Genomic DNA, 24,168 nt, shown 5'->3' on the forward strand with positions numbered 1-24,168 from the left:
CGCGCCCCCGCCTGTGGCTCTTCACAAGTCCAAGGCGATGGGGAGGGGTAGTTTCGCACTTCACTGCGGGCTTTGAGAAGGGAAAGGCTCGCCCAGGGCCCCCAGCGGCCCCCGTTCAGGTGGGAGCAGCCAGCGCTGCCAAAGGTGAAACGTTTATCAGGGACTTCCAGGCCGCGGTGGGTCCGGGGGTGGGTAGAAAATGGACGTCTGGCTGTTAGTGCATCTCCTTGGTGCAGCTGGGGCTCTGCTCGTGCCTCCTTCCAGTCAACAGGGGCCCGAAGCACAGGAACCACCACCGTGAGCAGGGGCACAGTGAACGCCTGGGAAAAGGCAGCAAATGGACTGAGGCAGGGAGGAGAAAGGAGGTGCTGTCGGGCAGAGCAGCTCCTGTGACAGTGTTCGCAAGCCTTCGGGGGATGGTGGTGGGGAACACCCCCTCCCAGAGCCATGAGCACAGCAAGGGGAGGCTTGGCGCAAAGATGCTGGGGTTAGCAATGCATCAAGTGGCTCTTGCCCAGCTACGTGCAAAATAATATTTTTCTGTAACAAACCAGGGAGCAGGCGAGTTACAGCTCTAGCCCCTTTAGTAAAACCTGTATTTAGAACTGAAGGGAAGAGCCCAGGAGCACCCCTTACTCCAGCGTATACGCACCAGCTACCTTTCAAAAACGCCTGGTCTGAAGGATGTACAGAGCAAGACACAGTAGAAGCGATACACTTCCAGCCAGTGACAGAAATAAACCCCTGCAATTTAGGTGCCAGGGGAGGAGAAGATTCACATGACAAAAAGCAAGAAGGCAGGTTTGTCCAGAAAGGTCACTTTATTGGAAAAACCTAAAATGGACTTAAAACCTGCAGCCCTCCTCCCACAGCAGTGGTTTCAATGGGCTCCCCAAGTTACCTTAACAGACCCATTACAGACATGAGCTGCAGTACAAATGGTTAAAAGTGCAAGTATTCTGAACTTCACACCCACTTTTATGACCTGGCAGGAAACACAAATGCTTCACAGCTCACAGAATTCGTTCACAGCACTTGGGAGTCAAAACTGGCTCCCTGCATTCCCCACAGGATACAAAATACAGCACTCGGAGGAGAGTCCGATGCAGAGCATCGTAGAAGGTAGGGGTGAGGTTCCTTCAAATTTATTTTATTGCAGTAAAACCTCTAAAAGGTAGAGCTGTACAAAAAGTCTAAACAGCATTATTTAAGAATAACAGCACCTTACGCCGCATTTGTTCTTATTTAAAATTCTATTTCCCAAAAATACATTCCTAAATATACAAACTATACAATCTTGTCACTTTAATGCTGGTTTCTGTGATGATAGAACTTTAACCTAAAAATCTTCAGAACATCCACATACTGACAAAAGCTCTAATATACAAATGCCTTGGTACCTTCATAAAACCACATAAATAACTTCGAAACCCAAACTGCATTTGTAGAATTGTCCGGAAAGCAAATACTTTATGGTGATCACACATCGTCCGCAGAGAGCGTTGGAATGTTTATCCTCGGCCGTGTGAAAAATGCCATTTTCTCTCTAAAAAAAGATGATTGGTTGTTAATGCAACAGAAATCTTGCCAGAAACGTCCATCATCCACATTAAAATTTACCCCACCAGCTGTCACCACAAGGAGCAGCAGCATCCTCTCACAACCTACACCTCTTATTTACATACCAGACTTGAGGCATCCTTACAATTAAACTCACAACACTGACCTTATCAAAAAGCCATTTCAGAAAGGCTCGGGTTTTTGGCTTTCTAGGCATGTTACTTAGGGAAGCAAAGGGCTGCTTCTGTATTAAACAAAGGATTTGTGTATTTGTTGCCAGGTGGGGAATGATTTGGAGTGCTGCCAGTTGCTTTGAGGTCACATGCAGTGCTGCAGCTAGTTTCCTCAACTCTCAGACCTTATACTTTCATATAAAAATACGGGAACTTTTGTATTAAGCAGAACAGTTTACTACTACTACTACAAAGATTAGCTTTCCTCATCAGCATCTTAGTCACCCATAGAAAAATCATGGTAGCAGTCAATTTTTCCTTCCCTTTACCAGTGACCTGTACTTACCTGAATGACTGTACTTCCAGAGGCTCCTTCCGACTCTGCCCTCGCAGCCTGTGGACATCCTTGGCAGCAGCTCTCATCATTTTATCAGCTTTGAGCTCACACTTGTGTTCTGTTTTTTCCACCTAAACAAATAGTGGAAAAAAGCTGTTTGTGTTTCCAGGAGGAATCATTTTATCCCAACTAATTTCCAAATACAGCAGTATTTCAGCTGCAGGTCAGAGGGGCTTGGAAACTGTTGACTCTGGAATCACAAGCCACAGAAGCTAAACTGAAGGCTTGTCAGCTAACCATTGTAACGGAGAGAGCTTTTTCTAAGGTCGTCTTCCAGCTCTTTGGTAAGAATCATGGGTGCTATCTGCACCTTCTTTGTGTCTTGTCGGTGTATATTTTTTTAAGCCAGCAGATCAGCTCACGCAAGAACATGGCAACCCACGTTCCAGCTGTGCCCCAAAGAGCACCTTGTACCAACTTACTCCTACACCCGGTGCCCTAAGAACTTAGTTTCTGCCTGGTGTCAGCAGAGGTGCTGACACCGATAAATCACAGAAGTTGAGAAGGAGCCCTGTACACGAGGGAGAGTATGATGTAGGCAGAGTAAGGTAAGCACTAACCATGACACACCACAGCTGCTATGGACTGGGAGGCTGCACTTCACAAAACAGATGGCATTTGTGACTTCTCATGCTTGCACCTGTGCTAAGGCAGGAAATCTTTGTGCTGGTAAATGCACACAACAGTTTGGGACTAACAGAACTCTACAGGAAGTTAAAAGGGGATCAAACTCCAGCAAAAGTGATAATGCTTTCAAAGTTGAAAAACAACTATCATAAAAGAAAACAATAGTTTAATGGACTGTTTGTTGAAATTCTTGGTAATTAGTTCTGTCTCCTTTCCATCCCTGCCCTGCAGTCCGCCCTTCAAAAGCAGAAAGATAGATACTATTAAGCTCTTAAAGCCAGGAAGTCTGCTGACTTATATTGTCACTTCATATGCATAAGGATCCTATTCTAAAGGCAAGTGTCATCCATGCACAAGGTTTTATGCAGCCATTATTTCTCTTAGAAGAAGCAAGAGACATAAGTGCTATCTTCCTAACCCTCGTATCTGTGGGAAGGCAAGCACAGACTCTGCAGTTTGTAAATACCGCACCTGAGAACAGCCAGACACTCAAGGACTGCAGCTTCCATTATCAACCACTTGCTTCATGGAGCCGTAAGTGGAAGACACAAGTGACTGTAGTGCTAAGGCTTCGTTTCCTGACTGTCCAAAGTACCCTGGTTTCTCAAATCACGTTTCTCAAACATCTTAAATAAAATCCAAGGGCAGGTATTACTCACTCGTTTTTCCACTAGCCTCAGCAGCAGGCGAAATCTCTCATCCTCCTTCACCCACTGCGGCAACTCTTTTTCACCCTGACTTTGAGCTTGTTCCAACTGTTCCTTCAGTTCTCTCAGCACTGAGATCTCCTGAACCAGCCGATCATGCCAGGTTTTTGAAGCTTGCAGGTCCAGCTCCAGGTCTAGCGAAGTGCGGATTAGGCGCTCCGTACCGAAGGACTTGACTGAAGGCTAGAAAAGAAGGGGTGTATGAACGCAGTGATGAGAACTGTCCCGACCACTCCTCCATGAAGGGCCAAACACATCATGAGACCCATCTTTCCAGAACTTGTCTTAGCACAAAGCATCTCTATCGATCCTGCTTTCCAATCCATCTCAAGACGGAGCACAAACTCAGGTCTTACAGATAAGCCTTTTGATTTTGGTGTTTCTACTAAATTTCTTCCTTGGCAGCTTCTCCAAATCAAACAAGTCTTGCCTGCACACCTTGCTCTTAAGTTTAATGTCTCATCTTTAGATGAATCCACAATGCAGCAGAAAAACCTGGGTTTGTTTTTTTCCAGTAACATATTATGCTGCCTTCTGCTAGTTTCAAATACAAGCTGCCTCAAGAAAACCATCTCCTTAGGAGCTCAGCATCAGTATCCCAGGGAAATTTCAGTGACTGCCATCACAACTGGCACGGGGGTTCATTGTGTGCCACAGAGTCACTACAACAGGGTCACCTGAGCATCTGAGACATCATTCTCCTCACCCTCTTCCCCAGCTCCTCACATTTATTATGAGTACTTAAGAATCTCGCAACAATAAACACAGCAAAACTGTGTGTGCTACTTCTGCTCTGACAAGATGGAAAATACCAGAAACCATCTTCCTAAATTGATTGTTCTAAATGAGTTTCAACTTAAACGTTCCTGTCATATTCTGATCTATCAAAGAGAAGTAGCCTTGAGAGACTTCTCACACACAAAGAAAAGGTTGTGAGTGAAATCAGATGGCAACTGATTTATGTTTGCAAATTCTTCCTTTAAAACAGTTTTCTGGTTTTTGCAAGTGTCTATGTTAGAGAAAAACACGTAAGTGGTGATGTTTTTACCCGTTTCACTCTGACACTTTGTCTCTCCATTGCATTTCGAACGAAGGGGGGCTTTTTGGATAGCGTTGAACTGTCACTATCACTGCGATTCAGCTGAAAATGAAAACCACATTTTTCATGAAAGAAATATAGCAGTGCATACACACATTATTAGGAAGATCAGAGGGTTCTGTAAGTGATTATAAGCGGTGATGTAAGCAGAACTATGAAGTTTTGTGAAAGGCTACAGCGGACAGCTGCCACCCCAATCTGAGCACACAACATGCAATCCATTTGGCACAGCCAGATCCCGCCACAAGCCTTGAACTCTGTCCTTTTTTGGGAATAGACTGCATGGAAAGAGAGACACTAAGTTAGGGTATAATACGGGACTCTACCCCACTGCCCTTCTCCTGTGCAAGTAACTAGGCTGGGCTAAACAGCCTCAAAAAATGAGCTCTATGTAATAAAAAAAAATTACTCTTTTCTAACATCCGTAAAACATGGGGCTATTTTCTTAGAGATTTCTCTTTTCTAAAATCCACTTGTATTTTAAGCTAGTGGTGCAAAAGGTAGGTCTACCTGTAAACTGTCCCCCTGGGTTTTTCAACTTAAGAGTTGTCATGTTACACACATACAGCCTGCCTTCCTTTGTGATCGTCTCTAGACCCTTAAAAAGAGCTCAGCTCAAGTAGGGTTTAATTCCCTTCTCATGTTCCTTCTCAAAGTTGGGGGCGGGGGGGGGAACAGGCATGTGGGATCTGCATGTGCTGGGACACAGTACCTCTGCCATCCAAGCGCAGGCCACTGCTGCAAATTAAGTAAGGTTTGTTTCTATGGAAGCACCTGCTTCTGAATCAGAAAACCTGCACATCGAATCCGGTGCAGCTGTATTAAGAGCGTGCCCACTTAGGACAGGTCATGCGTGATAAAAGGCAGTGCTTGCTTGTTTGCCAATTCAATTTAAAAGACGAGTTAGTTATAGTTTAGGCTGACCCTCAGTCCAGGAAATAATTGTGAACAAACATTTCAAAGCAGTGGAAGTGACATCCTGACCCAGTACATGGCCTGCTCATTACCTTCAGACAAAGCACACTGGAGACTCAAGCTTCCACTATTTTTTTCTGTTGACATTATCAGGTACTTACCTTTCCATTTCTATCAAGCTTTCACATTCACCTCATCTAAAGTCAGGTGGACACAGCTAACTCAGTTCAAGTTAGCACAGAACAGTCTTAAAGCAGCAGGATATGCAGCTTATTCATCACTGTCTTAGAGCAGCCCTTCCAGGTTAGTTTGGGCATCTCAACATGCTGAACGTACCACAAATATATGTGCACATACATATTTTATAAATTTGTGCTTAATAGTATTAGTTCCAAAGAAAGATACCATCTAGGAGGTGAGGACAGAGCAACTTCTGAAGTCAAAGGGGGGGAGAAGAAAGCACTGTCAGATCTCTCTGAAAAATTCAGACTAAGTGAACATTGATATCACGCATTCATTAATGAAAATCAGCATTTATAACCTGAGGATTGCATTTTCCTTACCCGACACACATACTGACTTTGTGGTCCTGGTGAAAATGTTTTTGAGCGGATGATAGTGCTACCTCTGACAAACTGAGTTTGGGGTGGATTTGCTGCTCTTTTGTCTTTCGGACGAACTACAGTAGAAGACTGTGCAAGGCTCTCTGTGTTTGTCTCTTTATCCACCTGAAAGACAGATACTGCAGTGTAAATGCCAGCTTGCCATCTTACCGACGACACATACACAAGGCTGTCTGACAGCCACCTGTGATACATCTCTGCTTTCAGTCCCAGAGGCATCAAATTCAAAACCAGGTATTCTTTAGCCCTTTTCATGCAGGGTGTCCTGACACTTCGCTCTTTGAACTCAGTAGCTGCTACATTAACTGTATCACTCCCTAAGGGCTCCCCACCTATTGATCGCTGTACCACACAATCGATTCCAACGAGCTTTGCCTGTTGATCCAGTACATCAATGTGACCTGGCAATCTCACACAGAACAGAGAGATGATTTTAAAGACCATTCCCTTACTTGTGCATCTGCAGCAAAGATCCAAATCGCTGTATGTACATGCACAGAGAGCATGTGTACAGCGCATGTTTGTTAGACTACAACTACATTCAGAATTAAACAAGGTCAAAGCCACAGTCACATTAATGAAAACAGTTTTCACGAGCAGCAAAAAGAAGGCATGAAACGATGCTGTATTAACTGTGGGACAAAATGATCGTGTAGAGGTATTTAAAAATATTTCAGGTAGGTAAACATTTAAACATCAACGATGAACTTTTAAATAACTGCTGTAGCCTTGCCCAGCTCAACAGCAACCCAGTCAGCTGAGCAATGGGAAGCTTAACTCGTCTTTCTGTTCAAAAGGCCCTTGACTTTACCTTCACTGCTATTTCCACGTGCAGCTGGGAATTCAGACTTTCTTCTGTTTCCCACAGCGATTTTCCAGCACAGAATTCTTCCTCCTCCTCTGCTTCATTTTCACTGATCTCGTCCTGTTCTTCTTGATCAGGAACCTCTTCGTCTTGCCTGTTAAGAACAGCTTTGTTATTGAACCGGCTTGTTGCGCACAATACTCTGGTGTTGCAGCAGGAGTTACCTCCTGTAAGCTGCTGGACAGAAACACATCCCCAAGGCAGCCAGTTGTACCTGGCAGGTCCTGTAGCCACTGAGATTATGCGAACACAGGCTTATAAGGGAATAATTGAAACTGGAGTGAAGCTGCACCAGAAGGCAACCATTAGAGCCAAAAACTTCATACTGATCTTGCTTCAAAAGAAGCAAGCTGAGGGTTCAGCCATGTGGTCTGAGCTTAAGGTGAGTGCATCTTAAGTGGAGCTCTCAGGATGCCATTAATCTTAGCTTAAAAAGTGATGCTGGACAAAATTGAAGCATTGTTTTAACATCCTTTTCAGCTCCTTTGAACTCACAGCTGGCTTCTCCATCAAACCCATTGGTCAGGCTTGCTTTTTATTTCAAATGTTGGGCTTCATTAATAAAATCTGAATCTGAACCATGTAAACAACAGCCAAAATTAATATTCAAGCAAAACCTCGCACCATACAGTGGAGCTTTCATGGACGTCCATAGAACATTGTACAAATAACAAAATTAGCCTAGTGCTCTTGACTATTTTCAACATTTATCAGCTTTGTTCTTATTTCCCAAGCACAATCTCCAGAACAGAAGAAACAGGATTTTTTCACCAAAACAGAAAGAGACAGAAGCAGCTTCCCGCAGCTCTGTATCATCTGCTTTTTTCTCTGCACTTGAATCCCCAAGTGCTCTGATCATCCCACAACGCTAAGATGGTAGGATGCTACCTACCAGCTCTCTCCACTAGTTAAAGTGCTTCTGCTTTCCTCCAGTTTCTTCTCCACAGCTTCCAGTTCAACAGCTGTCTGCTCTAAGAGTGCTGAGACAGAGTCCTGAGGAGACCAAGAGGCTTCTTGTGAAAATACGATTCTCAAACTGCAAAGCGCCCAGCCATTCTGGTCGGAACAGCCCCAACCAGCTTTCCTCTGGTGGCAGGAGACAGTCGTAGTCTCTACACCCGCGTTGTTCAAGCGGCCTATTGCACATACATTGCTCAGTCAAGCCTGTGTGAGCACACCTGGCCCACCTCCCCAGTTACGCTAGCATACGCACGTGTGCAGCTACTGGCTGAGCATATTGCATGCCATGCACGTGCAAAGGTAAGTCTGCATCTTGACTCGCTCAGCAAGTCCACTGCAGCAAGGTGAACTGTCTAGTGGGAAGAAAGGCAAGAGCTCACACATCACTCACACCAGACCACGTACCACATCCCTCAGCTTTGTGAGAAGCAGATTTCAGTAAGTATTTAGCCCAGGACAAGGGCATATCTGTAATAGGCATGTTAATTATTTTGCTGCACTTAACAACATTTTCAAGTTCTAAATATAAACACACCAGCCTTCACTTCTCATCTACTGTAATAGTTCTTCAGCCACATAAACCCTCTCATTAGTGCTGTTTAGAAGAGGTTTGTTTGATTTAAGCAGTTGTTCTTACTGTTTTTTCAGTGCAGGGTACTTCAGAGTGAATGTTTCCTTGTTTACTTTTCCTGTTTTGCTTCTGCAGATACTTATAACTAAGGAGGTTATACCAACGGGTTGATTTCTCTCCGGATTTACATATTTCAGCAAGGCTAATTTGTGCTCCACCCTATTGAGAGCAAAACCACAGTTTTAGTGTAATACTAAAATGAACCACTACCACGCCAGTAAGAAGAAATGAGAGCAAAAATCCAGGACTACTTGACTTCGGCAAGTTTGACAAAATGAAAAATTGCCCTGTTTATCCCCATTTCAACAGCACTAGTAATGCTTTATGTTTAATTATTTTTAACATTATCTAGGACTTCCAATCCAAGTAGCAAGTGCTTCACTACAGCTCCTGCGTACAAGAATCCAGAAGTATGAACAGTGCTACTGCAGCCAGCATAAATTACAGCCAGAGCTTCAAAGAAAAAGAGAAAGGAACAGGAGATGAAGACTCCCTTTCAAGAAATCTGCAAGGCTGACAAAAATGACTGTCTCAGACTGAGTTGCTTTAGTTTTGTATATCCCATTCCCCTTCATCTACCTTGTCATTTTTTTTACTGCATTACATTTAGTACACATCCTGACATATTCAAAACCAAAGTAAAACTGATTTGCAATTTATTTAATCCACATCTGAGTGTACTCCATTGCACCAACGCAGTCCAGCAGAACGCATGCTGAGCACACCTCTTGCAAGTTAGCGTGCTCCCACCTGGAGCTCAGGTACTGTAGGTCTGTACGCGCTGCCAAAAGAAAAACCCCATTTGGAAAACAGATGCTTTCCTGAACCAAAGCGTGCTTTGCAAAGCAAGTGAAGGAAGACATGCGGAAGCACCATAAAACACGTACCCCTCCAGCCAAGGGAGATGCTACAAAACACGTGCAGGACAAAACATCAACTTTTCTGTAACTTAATGGTTGCTTATGTCCCAGCTCAACACACCCTACTCACGTTCTGGAGTACAATACTCCAGAAATAGTTCTATTAAAATCAACTTGCTCAGGTAATACTGAGCAACAAAAAAGCTCTTCTAACAATAGGAGGCGGCTGGCTTATGGCAATACCAGCACTCAAAAAAACTATACTCATGTAGATTTTAACAGTGTAGATTAATAGCAGTTTTTAAAAACTCCTTTAGAGATCTTGAATATTCTACAGCGGCTTCCAAATTCCTGTAAGAAGTCCATTCTCAATTACATTACAACAAATGTTTCCAAAAGGAAGAAAAATAGGTAGGGTTTCACATTAAATCATGAGAGAAGGGAAATCTAGTAGTCTGACAAAGTCAGCAGTAGTTCCGTAACAAAACATTTATCTACTAGATTATTTTTTTCCTGATCAAAATCATTATTTGCAAAGAACGCTATCTGGGAGAGATCATATAGCTAAGGATTATCAAGAAAACCTTCACAGAAATTGCCATACTTCAGAGTTTAAAGTTTTGCCTAACTCAAAAGAGGAAACAAACACAAAGATATTAGAATAGCGATTAATACTAACCAAACATTCTTCAAGGTGAGACTTATCTACAGTGCAAACATCGACTCTTAAAGTCTTCTGGCGTAAAGCTGGGTAAGAGATAGAAACCCAAAATAGTTCATTGTACACAAGATTGTCTGAAGCTTCCACCGGTCTTGTGCGAAACAAGCAGCTTGTGCTTTCTGAACAGGGCAGGACAGCCACGCGAATGTTCCTATTGAAAAAAGCATTGCAATCAGTACTACCGTACATTGCGGTTCCCTCCGTTGCAAGAGCTCCATAAATCTGTAAGTGAAATTCATCCTAAGCACTGTGGACATTACTGCCCTATCCTATTCTTTGGAATATCAGTCAACTGAGAAAAAGAACATCTCATCACAACATCAGAGACATGAAGTGGCATGAGTTGCCGTAGACTTCATCCTTCTGAACTTACAATCGAACATCATGGGATTATGTTTTACATGGTTGTTTACATCTGCGCAACTTGTCACCCTGCTAAGAAACCCTTTTGTAGGTAGAAACAGCTACACAAAAATGAAATCAAATTTTTGTCAGCTTATTCAGCACACAGCTGAATTTAAAAACTTGTGCCTAGAATGGGTCTAGCAGAAGCTGTACATTTCCCCACACATGCATCTGTGCAGGTGTCCAGGGTGAGTTCTGTAGGAGAACAAACGCCCCCTCTCCACTCGATGCAGTTGCTCTGGGCACTGCTACAGTTAAGAACCTTGCTGGCTAGTGCTAATTCCAGGCAAGTCTTTCCCTAGCAAATACAGACCTTTAAGGAAAAAACTGCATCTTATTTCAATTTGTGGGTTTATTAGTTCACAAATGTTGCTACACATAACAAAGTGTAGAAGCATTTCAGAAAGGCTAGATTTTTAAGAGTGTGAAAAAACAAAAACCAACATCTGTTTAATTCCCACCGGAATCTCATACAAATACTTCAAGTGTGTTTATTTCACCCACTTACACTTTTTGATCTTGTTGTAACAGCAGTGCTGGAACATTACTCAGCTGGATGACCAGTATTGCAAATTGTTTATTTTTGTCATCATATCTGAATTGGAAAGACACAAAAAAGCATTATTATCAGAGAAGTCTGCCTTGCACTCCATAAACAAGTATTCCACTTGTTTCATTAACACAAACAAACAACGAAGAATTTACAAACGGGACAACACTATAATGGGACCATGGCTTGCCTATAGTTTGAAACAAAACCAGTTTCATATTACATCAAGTTTTGCTACCAGAACATCCAGAATTTAGAACAGTCCAGAACATCGAGAACTTAGGAATTCAGACACAATGATTTACAGATTTGTCCTAACACACATTGCTTTTCCTGGGGTCTAGCCAAGTTGCTGTATTGTAACTAAAACCTTTTGAAAGGCTTTATATAATGACTGTAATATAAAAAAGTTACAAGTAGAAATACCTGAAGTACAACAGTGAAGATGTTATGGGTAACCATTGTTTTACCGTTGATGGCCATGACGAGAGTTTTGCGCTACTTATTTTCCCTCAAATCATAAATAATCTTCCACTAAGTCATTTAAGGAAGATGCCTCTGTGCCTACCTTCCCATGCCTTACCCACTACTTGTGGGATTAAGGTTTGGTCAATGATTACGATTGCCATTTACTCTCAGCAGTTTTTCCCCCACAAGCTGCACGGCAAAGGAGACTGCAAGCCAGCAGAAGGCTTTCTCCAGCCCAGCACTGTCAGTGCTCCCATTGCTAGTTTGCACCCTCATACCACACTATCACCAGTTGATTTCCACTGACATGAAAGAGGATAACTGGGCCAAGGACCTCCTAGAGTCGAGTGTAATTCTCAATTACACTACAAAGAGGGCATTAGTTAGTTAATACTAATAGGACAGGATAAGAAAACAAAAAGCACTCTTTTAAATCCCATATATCATTCTTTCCAACAGGATAAGAAAACAGAAAGCACTATCTTTTAAATCCCATATATCATTCTTTCCATTTGAAGGAAAATCCAGTAAAAATGTGTAGTGCTTACCTCATTGCAATTTGCACTTTAGCTGTCCCAACTGCTTCTGTATCATCACTGTCAAACACCATCACTTCTGACACACATGGTCTGCAAGAAATCAAAGACAATTAAGGACTTGATTTCCCTCCTATTGAAGTGCTAGCATTTAGGTGATACAAGATCTTTTCCCTTCCATTCAGGGGTTGGGTATATGGATTTTGTAAAATTAGCAGCTAAAAGAAAGCCCATTTAAGAAGTAAGTGCAATCATCCTTAGAGGTATGTATTACAGTGCTTATCAGCAGAAAGTCATATGCCTTCCCCTTCACTGCCAAAAAAAGCCACACAAAAGACTGTACAAAAACAAGGCAGTGGGGGATTTTTACAGGGTTCCTTTGACTGGATTTTAGTAAAGACAGCTGACTGCCCAGCAACAGAAATAAGACTTAACAACTGCAATCCTGTCCTGCACCATGACAGCAAAAATTCTCAAATTTGATTAGATTTAAGTCATTCCTTTGTTTCTTTAAGAAATCAAACTTCCCTAAGCACATTAAAAGTGACAGAGTACACTGACTGGTCTTCCTTGAAACAGCTACCTGCATCATTTTCCTCCCAATGTACTCCTCCTCCAAAGTTTTATGCACTGAAAGTCCCCAAAGCTACATTCATTGTCTAATTGACTCAGAGGCTATACTGCAGCACATTAAAACAGGATTAGCATTCTTCTCTTCAAAGTATTTTCCATATTACTTAGCACTCTCTTGTATTTCATTACATTTCAGCTACAGAGGACAAATGCATTGCTCATCCTACCCTCACCATTTATTATAGGCATCAAAATGATACTGTAGTCCTTACAAAGGTTGGTAAGTCAACAACCCAAAGAACATTAAGTAACATCAGGCACGCGAGTGTGCATGGGATGCCTTCTGTAATTGTCACATGTTATCCCTCCTCCCCTGTCCGCAGAGCTCCCTGTCCTGTTGAGGGGACACAGGGCCCTAAGACACCCAACTGTCTGACTGCCTGGCTTGCACCCGTGAGGTCTGCTTTGACAAGAATGTGCAATGCTTCTGTAAGGTGAATTGTGCTGTAAACAAAAAATTACTCACTTATCTAGAGAATTAATGAAGATAATGAATGAACAGGGGGATACGAGATGAGCAGTTTTTCACCTCTACAGTTGTGTCTTGCAACACATGACCCCATAATTCTTCTCAATGCCAATAAAATAGTGAGAAAATCCATGTTAGATGCAGCCAAACCAGGTATCAATAAGATCAGTACCTTCCAGAGAACTTTTTGTCAAGCTACCCCAGATAGCTTTAGCAAGCAGTAAGGGAGGTCCAGAAACCCAGCAAGAGCAGCGATGCCCAGCTCTGGCTATAAGCTATGCACTTAGGGGGAAAAGTCCTGCAGAAATCACATACTGGATCCAAGCACTCGGGAACTGCATCGCAGCACGTACACATCCATGAGGCAGTTCAAGGTGCTTCTGCTATCTTCCTTAAACATCCCAAAGTCCTCTCACACTGACTGAGGGCTGTCACTGACACCAGGCTGACTGACAGGAGGGGAACTTTACACCTGCCAGATGGCTCCGCTACCCCCGTCAAGGCAGCAGTCACAGCTTACCAGCACCTTCACAAACAGACCAGCTGTTCAAACAGTTCTCTGTGAGCTTGCTTTCAGCTACTTCTATTATGGGAAGCATGGGTCATTTTGATAATCAAATTCAGCCTGCTCCTAGTTTTTTCAGAAGTATTAAGAAATCTGAGATTGAGAACTTTAGCCACCAAATTACAAAAAAGATCATAACCAGCATTATTCCAGCTGACTCCTGTGTGCAAAGCTGAGTCATTGGCTTCTTTCTAGAGAGAGATCTGATGTCTACCTTTGTACAGACGCCTCATATACCCCGCTATCTCCAGCAACAGATTCATCAGACACTGCAGCTGACACACACGCCACCTTCAGTGCCGTCCCTCCAGCTGTATTTATACCTATCAGAAAAGCACAGAGGAAAATCAAAAACAGGTGTTAATGAAAACAAACTGTCTGGATCAGGAGCAGCTTTTTTCTTATCTTCCCCTTGAATTGCATTTTTTCCCCACCCAAGTATTGTTAAGCAACAGCACATTTCTGAAGACAGAGAACACAGGTAGGGCAGGCTGTGCTCAACAGCCACCGTCAAGTTAGTGCTTCAGGAACATGCCCGACTGCCCTGGAGAACAAAAAGCCCAGAGGAACAGCCTATGTGGTGGAGGTGAGAGTAGGGCTTCATTGCACAGTCAATGCCCATTTAATACTTGGGTCCTGCAGTAGCGTACCCACAGGCTGAGGTTACACGCTGGTTGTACTGAGTGCATTACAACTGGATACCCCTGCCACCTCCATGGGTGCAGGTCCTCGCAGACAACGCGAGGAGAGGCTTTCAAAGCACCTGAAGGGCAGGGAGGTACCCATGACAAGATGAGCAACATGCAGAAGAAGCAGAACTTGTGAATTCCAGTGAAGTTATAAATATGAACCAATAAAACAGCTTCTACTGCAACTCACCCTTAAGCAGGCAGTAGGCCTTCTGGTCCTAGCTACCCAGAGAGCAGCAGCAAGGCAAACGCTACTGACCAAGCTCTGGCCAAGTACGGATTATGCCGAGGGGTATATCCCACCTGGAGAGCTTATATCAAAAGTTTAGCTTCAAGAAGGGGAAACAGCAAAAAAATACACCCGCCTACCCCTGAACCCAAAAGTTTGACGTACAGAGGTCAGAAGATGGGTCTAGAAAGACCAGGTTAACTGGCTAAACATGGAGAGAAAGAGAGATTATAGGATTCAAAACAGCAGCCACACACAGGAATGCAGGGAGAAGGAGATAGGGAAGAGAAACTGGGGAAGTTGAAGCAAGGAGTTTTGCACAGAGGTGTTATCTCACTTTCTTGTGCTACAACACAGGAAAATATATGCCCTGGAAACTTCTGTAAATTCTGCATCTTTTCACTTGAACCATCACATTTCTGCAGATATATGCTTCAGCTGAGAGTCTGGAGAGCTCTGTCTGCCAAGGTGGCTAACAAGGGCTGGGACCTACCCAGCTCTTGGCTCTCCCTCTCTGGCAGGGCTTTGGGGCACCTGCTCCAAGGACAAAGAGGTGCCACATTGTCACAGTGGGAGCAGCTGTAACCCCATAGCAGACATGTGGCAACACACTCCCCTTCCAAGGGGCTTTCATCTTTCTAAAGTGGTCCCTCTCTCCCATAGCCTTAGGAAAGCACATGCCCCCAAACCAATATATGGTTTCCATGCCGTATTTTCTTTATTACAAAGTGGGTTGCGGGGTTTTTTTTTTTTTGCACAGACTCAAAGCCACTTAAAGAATTAAACATGCATTTTAAAAAAAAAAACATTGCTGCAAAAAGTGTGCAAGCTCAACATAGGCTTATGGAATAATATAAGGACTTGTTCTACAATCAACAGTAGAGGGTGCTACAGGTAAAACCAATATATTGAGTGCACATGTGCAATCTGGGCCCATTTATCCATGTATTTTTTGACACCACCACTGAATGGTATTTTTCATCTTGGTATTCCCATGGAACTGTTGGACATAAAAAAATGTCCAGACCTTGCAAAAAGTGGCAAGCTCAACATAGGCTTATGGAATAATATAAGGACTTGTTCTACAATCAACAGTAGAGGGTGCTACAGGTAAAACCAATATATTGAGTGCACATGTGCAATCTGGGCCCATTTATCCATGTATTTTTTGACACCACCACTGAATGGTATTTTTCATCTTGGTATTCCCATGGAACTGTTGGACATAAAAAAATGTCCAGACCTTTTCCCCACAGGCCAAACCACATAAATAAAAGTTAGCATCTGTAACACAATATATCAGTCATTAACTGAAACAAATGGATCCATTTAATACTGGCATTCACAGTTTAATCCATCCTCCCTCCTGCTGTGTGCAAGGGCCTGGCCCCTGCTGCACTCCGCTTGCCCTGGCCTATGCTGGAGGTATGCGGGCAGGGTCAGAACTATGTCTCTTCTTTCCTCAGTGCTGCTTTGTAGCCCCCCCATTCCATGGTTTTAATATGAAAATAATTTCTTCCCCACTGGCTGGCTTTCTAGATCAAGTTGTTTGAGTTTTACGCACCGCTCCCAGAAACGCCACTCCGGGAATCCCTCCGCATGAGGCTTCCTTACCAGGAAGGACACCGCAGGTAAGACTCCAGCAGGCTCAACCTCTGTCTCCCTCAATTGCCAATGCCATTTACTCATTTCAACCCAGAAAGTCTTCATTTTTGACCACTTCACCCGAGCACCGTGTGGCCAAGGGAGGTGAATACAGAGGGTGCACAAAACCCAGCAACGAAGTGGGTATCTGTTTGTACAACAGAATGCTAAAGCGTAAACCCGAATAAAGATGAACGGGTTCCCTGACAAGGATTCATCGTGCAGCCATCCTTTTCCTTACTTTTTTTGCAAAGGACTTGGAAGCTCAGCCCTGCAAGTTTTACACACAGACTGAACCTGTAACTTTTTCATGTGACTAACACAAAATTTGGATTTTCTGTTTTAAGTCTCTAAAGAGGTATCACTAAAAAAAGTTTATGGAAGAGTTCAGAAATTACTCAACTCCCTTCTATATTTTCAAGCAGGCAGATAGCACTTCCTATGTTTTTTCACCTTTTTTCCCCACTCATATCAGGAATATGAAGTTTGCTCTTCACTTCCTGCCATTTCCCCTTCCATGGGCTCTCCTGGACACACCATGACGAGGCCTTGAAGAACCATGTCATGCACTGTCCTCACATCCGCGCCATTTCCTCAGAGAATGCCAGACTCTGCCAGATTCCAGGGCTTGCTATTAGTTTCACCTACATCGCTCAGGTATCGCTCAGGTAAGAGAAGCAGCCTTAGTTCAGCCTCAAAGGTAGCAGGGACATCTAACAGAAACAAAAAGCAAATCCCTCAGATATATACTATTCAGCTCTACTTACAGGAACACGTGAGCATGCTTTGCCCATGAGGCCGAGTACTGACCACCCCAGATCCAGCCACCACATTTCGGGTGTTACACTGAACCCCCCCACAAAATGCCTGAGGAATAAAATCTCATCTCATTATTGCCCTGAAATAAACTACTTATGGCGATTATTTTGTCTGCTGACTGGCTAACAGTAATAATCACTTAATCTGCTTAACACCTGAGCCTTGACAAATCTTGAAGAACTAAAAAGGTTAAAACTAATCAGCGCCCAGTTCTAATAAGAATAATTACTGTTTCCTACTCAAATGCATAATACCTTTTGCTTGTAGGAAAATGGTAGCTCAAAGGGGAAGAACTGCACTCATGTCTTTTTTGTATTTTAAATAGTATCAGCCTTCCTAATGCAGAAGGCAGTGATAACATGGTGCTAGTTCCCTTTATTCACATAGGCTGTTTTATAATCCTGTGAAAAACAAACTGCACTGCTGGTTCATACGGCTACAGCTGGCAAGTTTATATTGCCTTCAAAGCTCTTCTTCACTGCAGTTACAAATCTCATTTCACTCATCTCCTTTGGATTTAACCCAACTACAGTCGCAAGGGCTTCAGACAGGCCCTAGCACGAGTGCCCTGACTGCTGCCTACTGCTTTCCATCCGCTTCAGCAGGGCCATCATTCTGAAAAGGGATGAACCCTTCCCACCCACCAATAAGCCATATGCATGTATGAGAACATCCACTATCTAAGTGTCTTATTTTATCACGCTCACCATCTAAACACATTTTTGTTGCTAAGAGACCATCCTCCTCAAAGCAGCAGAAATTCAAGTACAGCCTTGACATGTCTGCTCAGCTGAAGTTAATAAATTCTTTGCCACTGATTTACTGGGAACCAGAGCAAGATGTTGTGTATGCTGAGGTGGCAGGGAAGGATTTTTATTATAATTTGTTAACTATTAAGCTAAATGTGTTTTTTCCAGTCTTCCTCAAAAGCTTGGCCAAAAAGTTTGTGTCAATATGGCATTACATGCCTCCCAATTTCAGACCCAAAACACTAGATGACATTCTGAATAGTTAAGTACCAAATTAAATGAAGCATCCCACCACAACCACTTATATTTGCACATGAAATCCCTGTAATTTGTGTACACATGCATACAAGTACACTAAAAACACACCTAGATAGAGCCTTCTGCAAGACTCATCAGATCAGCAGTATTTTTTGTGTACAAATTAAAACAACAACGCTTTCTCCCAAGCAAGGTAGAGAAAACAACAACAACGCTTTCTCCCAAGCAAGGTAGAACACACAGTTGAATACACTTTTCAACACAAAGGTATCAAGATGACTGACAGTTTTTTAAATACTTGCTTCCCAATGCTTTATAAACTACATTAAAAATAGATGCATGCATGTGTATGCAAATAGTTTGTTACCATACCTTGACCTAGATGTTTATCTCCTGCTCTAGGCTCTTCCAGCCTACAGTTGCCACTCCCAGTGTTAAGGGTGAGTTCTGAGAGATTTGTACTTATCTCTGCATCGTCAAAATCCATATGGCTTGAAAAGGCATCACCAGTTAGGAGTGGGTCTATCACCAGTGGAGAGCAAGGTGGAGATGGAGAAGAGAGAGATGACCTTGGAGATAGCGATGTCATGGATTTTGGAGTACCAGACAATGATCTCAGAGCCTGTATGCGACTGGTGGTGTCTGCTTTGTGTGTTTTTGCTACTTCGTTTTCATGAATAGTGGTGATACAGCCTGACGGTCTAAATCCAGTGGCTCCTTCTAAGAGCAAGTCAAGCTTGTTTTGATAGTCCGAGTCCAACTGCTCCAACTGCTCTAGGTGCTCGTAGTAGAGATCAGTGAAACTGGCTGAGGTGGATGAGTCCTGGCTGGAGGTGGCAAGAGATCCTCTGCTAGATGCAAGAGAACCAGGGCTGCTGCTCGAGGAGAGGGAAAGCATGCTGGTGGAGAGACTGAAGGAAACAAGTCAGAAAACCATTATACCGTATCTCCTGATTTCTCAGGAAAACACTGCAATGTCACCAAATCTCTAAGCCCACGTGGTACAGTGGGCTTTTGCTTTGTTAGGTTAGGCCATATGCATTAGTCCCCACAACGATCCTGAACCAGTCTACCCAGCAGAAAAGTTGGGTCAATTTTCAGTAAAAATAATGTAGTTCATACACATTTTTCTACTCACCATATCAGCCTCATAAGAGTCCTTGTTTAGCCAAAACAACTCTAATGAATTGTTTCAAATTAATTAAAATTAGCAACAACATTCTCCTCCCGCATCTGCCTGGGAAAAAAAATCTATAGTTCCTGTTAATCTCCAAAGCAGACCACAAAAAACCAACAAGGCCCATGCAAGAAGATTAAGTTATTGCAACCAACTGTCCGTATGGAAATTTTCTTCCATTTGCCTCAGTCTTGGACCCCCAGCCAAAAGGCAATACCACAGCTGCCTGAGGGCCTGGAGCTGGCCCTCAGAGATCACAACAGCCAGCAGTTACCAGAAAACTGGCAGGATTTACCTACGTGAAAGACTGCTACATGAAATCCAGGGCCAGGAGAGGAAGGGAAAGAGTTGGGGCTGGGCTGTGAAATCAGTTCACACAAGTTATTTATCCCTAGAAATCTAGTTTCAGAAGATAAATGACAGCAAAATTAATTTTAAGCAGGTGCTGAATAGAAGTCTGTTCAAATGAGAAAGCCCAGACACCACAGCACACTTTTCTGCTCAGAAGACCCAACAAATCCTGCAGTACCGACTACAACATATACAATCCCTAGAAATTCCATTTAAACCAAACACTCCTGCTCCAGACATTAAATACCTTGCTCATTACTGACTATTTAAAGACCTTTAACCCTCACTTCAGATATGGATTAGCTATTGAAAAACGTCTGCATATGTGTAAGTGGCTTAAGTTGCCCCACTGAAAAACAGTGAGGATGTTAATAAGCCTAATAATTCCTTATTTATTATTTATGGGGTAAAAGCTAGAAGCTGTATTCATACAATTATGCCCATGACCTTATGCGAAAAAGGCAAGTATGCAGAATTTAGTATAATTTTGGCACAAAATGTCTTCTGCATTTGTATGACAGATGTGCACTGCATCATGTTTCTTCAAGAAAGCTTTTGGGTGAAACATAACTGAAACATGATAAATGTTTTTACATTTTGGCAGTATATATAGATCTGGCGAGGACTAATAAATTTACAGCTTGTCAGTGTATTTCACTATCAAAAGGGGGCTCAACTTCATTTGGTGCATACCTTTGAATGCCAGACATTTTGCATTATGGGGTTAATAACAAATGCTTATTCTTATGAAGGAGCATGCCAAGAACACTGGGCACATAGTTAGGAAGAAATTAGTTTCACATGCTTCTTGGTCACCTCAAAAGATCCCTAATCAGCTAGATGAAGTGAAAATATGACGCATTTCCACTGCATAAGAGCATCACAGATAGCTATTCTCCATGGTGGCTTATATACATGTCAGTCTCGCACTATGATTTTTCCAGTCTTTTCGGTGTCATCTTCACAACATGAAACAGAATCCAAGTGGAGCAGAAGCTACAAACAGAGTAAATTCAGTACACACTGATAGGAAAAACCTCAACCAAACAAAACCCCCACCAAACTCTCTTCCTAATCAAAAAAATAAAACCATAGTTTTAGCTAATGATGATTTGGCCTTACTGCCTGCAGTCACGCATTTGTCTGGAAAGAGTAATCCTATGCTCTTCCAAAACTACAGCCTGAACAACCAGCCCACATTACAACTGCAGAAACATTTCTATATACCACATGAACCACAGCAGATTCAGCGATATCTCAATACATTGCCTACATTGCAAGCAACAGCACACTTGGAATTAATTTAATTTATAGAAGTATCACGACACTCATACATTAACAGCAGTTGCATTACTGATTCACTTCACTTGCTGTGTGAATTGTTAAGCTGTCCTTAACATATTTATTAATATAATACTTCAGTAATTCAAACATTAGTAAAAAAAGCTCAACTATCCTTAGTCACTTTAATGTTACATGTCCAAAATAGAAGGGATTGCAGAAACTCCTTCTGTTGTCAGTCAGACAGAGGCACCACCACAAGGTTATTTATCCCATTCTAAAGCACCCATCTAAACTGAGTGGGACATATAATCCTCAAGACTTCGCTTTCCACTGACTACACAGGGGTCTTAGGTTACGACTGTAACTGAAAGGCCTTTTAGACCTCTCTGTTCGGAGATGAAATTGTTAGCAGAGAAAGGCAGTTACACCATGTGCAGTTAAAGGACCTATAACTTCCGTAAAAGGTTACATACCTTTTCAGCTGAGTGTGCAACATTGCAACTAATCGCGTTGTTTCTTCCAGTTCTCGGACTAGCTGATTTCTTTTGCTATTCAACTTCAATCTAAGAGAAGATAGAAGAAAAAGATGAGCTAAAGCAGCATTTACTATTTAAAATGAGGAGTACAGGAAAATTCTGTTTTTTCTATGAAATCCTACAAAAGTTAGTAAGAATACACAGTATAACGTGGGACAGAATTTGGTCAAGATGCATAGGTGTTTATCAAGTTCCAATACTCTGCAGAATTCAATCCTGCAAACATTCACAACAGGGAAAATAATTACAGCTAGTACTATAAAAGTTAATGTTTCTAGGATCAGGCCTCAAAACAAGTCTGGCAGATTTTGCTTGCTATACACCATTGCGTTCTTATACTTACTGTGCTAATAAAGGTGTAAATGCTTTCATTTGCTTTCAGTAAGGCCCACGGATGACTAAGGTTTACATGATTTAGTTATTAACCATCGCATTACAACTTTACATGAATTACGGACTTTAGCAACATCTCAGTTTTATTTCACACCTGAATTGGTTCAAGACACAAACACATGCACTTGGGTGCTCATTCTCTAACTTAACAGGCCTCTGGACAAGAAATCCTTCTCCAGAAACATACTGTTTCTTTGGCACACTAGAACTGGACCATATTCCTAAAAATAACAAATGGAAGTGTTTGTCCTACAGCAAGACCAGAAACATTTGTCAAACCACAGATGTTTCAGGCTGGTAAAAGTCCTGCAGCTGAAACATCTGAAATGCCTACATTTTTCCAGCATGATAAAACCATCAAAAGACTATGTAGAAAATTGGTGTAGTCTGGACACTGAGCATGTAGAAGAAATGAAAATATAGAGCCACAGAGAGTGAATGCAACACACCTATTCCATATATATTCAAGAGACTGCAGCTAAAAGTAACATTACCATAGCCACCCACATTAATACATCCAGATTGTAAAGCGCTTGTAGGCAATGCCTAGGATTGCCTAGGATGAACACCATTCATCCTCATTGTACATCCCCATGAGATCTCCCCCTGCAACACAAGTAAAATTAGGGAGGATAGCTGGCATTTTTTTCAGCTAGTTCAGATTCACAGGATATTCCATGCAACTCCCACAGCCCTGTCAAATACCAGTTCCTACAGGAATTGCATACAAGGATGCTCAGAACAAACAACAAATTCTTAAAATTTAAAATTCCATCTGTTTGACATTTACCAAGCTCCAGACTGCACAGCAACTGTAGAAGCCGCTGCGAGGAGCTGGCTGCACACAGAAACATTATAGTACACAAACATTATACTGGGCTATTTTGAGCATTTCTTACATTCTCATACAGGACCCATTTGTAGGAACAACCTTTCCCCACTTCGGGAGTAAGACTCCATTTGTAGGAACAACAACCTTTCCCCACTTCGGGAGTAAGACTTGCGGGCGGTTTCTTTTGGGAGATGATTTCAGAAACCTTGTAAGTAGAAATGGTCTCCTGGAAATCTGAGGGCACGCTGCTATCAGCATTCAGCCAGGGTATGTTGCTGCTTGTTTCCAATTACCTCTCGTCCAACAAGGCAAGCTCTGTCCTACGCCCAGTAACCCACCTCTCAGTTAGAGCTTTGCTCTGAGTGTCTCTAGCAGCCTGAAGGTCTTCCTCTAGGCGCCTTCTCTCCGTCTCCAGTCTCTCCACCTCCCCTCGAGTCCATTTCCTGGGGCTAATAAATCGCATTTCTTTTAAGAGCTCCTCCTTCTCATTAATTAACATCAGACGATCCCGCTCAGAGTCTAGCACACCAGGCCAGGCCTCACTGTCAAGCTTAGCCAGTTGTATTTTCAGGTTTGCTATTCTGCAGAAAAAAAAAAAAAGGCAGTTATTCCACGAGGAGTGTCTGAGCTACTGCTCCAGACACAAAGGTGCACCACAACCAACCACATCTTCCATTACCCTGAAGACGACTCTCAGCTCAGGGACAACTACCCTCACCCTCATGCCGTCCTTACCAGGGCGCTGTCAAGTGATGGCACCGCCAGGAGGTTGACATGCAGAACGGGATTTTAACTCAGGTTTGCTCTCAATGGTAAGCTAAGTCTCTAGCTAACCTGCAGTGCCCACCAGTCAGGGAATAGTGTAACAGAAGCTCTGTATCTCGAAAAGAGCTGTCAGATATACTACAGGGTGTTTCATATGCCTTACAGCTAATGACCTCACAGTACTTGGTGTGGAGAGTATCATGTGGTAGATATCTGATCTTTAATCAGTTTTATGGAAAAGAACTGTATACTCTCCATATACGATTCAGATAGGCTGATAAAAATCAGTGGTTACTCAAAAGTTTAGAAACTAATTTTGCCTTTACAATGAGGAAGTTAATCATCCGCATGCTGCTACTGGAAGAATCCAACTATTGACTCAACAGTAAGCATTTTGGACACATTAAAGAGCTACGCTACTTCTCGTGCAACACACACCTGAGGATGTGAAGAATTGAAGAGGCAATATGAACCTACCTACATCCAGAGCCGCTTATTTGCCTGAAATTTAAAGTCTATTTTCATTAGAGGTATCATTCCAGATTTCAGTTTAAAGTCTGGTTCACTAATCCTGCAGCACCATACCACATTATCTCAAGCAGGAAGATGACTACTAAAAGCAAGGGCAATACACATCTAGAATTTAGCAAGAGCTCTGATGGACAGCAGAGGAGAGCA

At 42.6% G+C, this 24,168-nt stretch overlaps 1 protein-coding gene across 1 annotated transcript in view; it reads right to left on the bottom strand.

The window, feature by feature from the left end:
- Positions 1–814: 814 nt before the first annotated feature.
- WWC1 (WW and C2 domain containing 1) overlaps positions 815–24,168 on the bottom strand; it is a 61,896-nt gene continuing 38,542 nt past the window's right edge. The window contains exons 9-23 of the mRNA XM_009285707.2: positions 23,064–23,306; positions 21,438–21,527; positions 18,525–19,063; positions 13,979–14,087; positions 12,110–12,190; positions 11,052–11,138; positions 10,097–10,289; positions 8,564–8,716; positions 7,859–7,959; positions 6,913–7,060; positions 6,042–6,206; positions 4,513–4,605; positions 3,417–3,647; positions 2,080–2,201; positions 815–1,546 (exon numbers count right to left, since the gene is read on the bottom strand). Of these exons, the coding sequence (XP_009283982.1) occupies positions 1,480–1,546; positions 2,080–2,201; positions 3,417–3,647; positions 4,513–4,605; positions 6,042–6,206; positions 6,913–7,060; positions 7,859–7,959; positions 8,564–8,716; positions 10,097–10,289; positions 11,052–11,138; positions 12,110–12,190; positions 13,979–14,087; positions 18,525–19,063; positions 21,438–21,527; positions 23,064–23,306 (2,422 nt within the window). The 3' untranslated portion in view covers positions 815–1,479. The remainder of the gene's footprint in view (positions 1,547–2,079; positions 2,202–3,416; positions 3,648–4,512; positions 4,606–6,041; positions 6,207–6,912; positions 7,061–7,858; positions 7,960–8,563; positions 8,717–10,096; positions 10,290–11,051; positions 11,139–12,109; positions 12,191–13,978; positions 14,088–18,524; positions 19,064–21,437; positions 21,528–23,063; positions 23,307–24,168) is intronic.

The sequence above is a fragment of the Aptenodytes forsteri genome, unplaced genomic scaffold (genome assembly GCF_000699145.1).
Source record: "Aptenodytes forsteri isolate BGI_AS27 unplaced genomic scaffold, ASM69914v1 Scaffold54, whole genome shotgun sequence".
Classification (NCBI taxonomy): Eukaryota; Metazoa; Chordata; class Aves; order Sphenisciformes; family Spheniscidae; genus Aptenodytes; species Aptenodytes forsteri.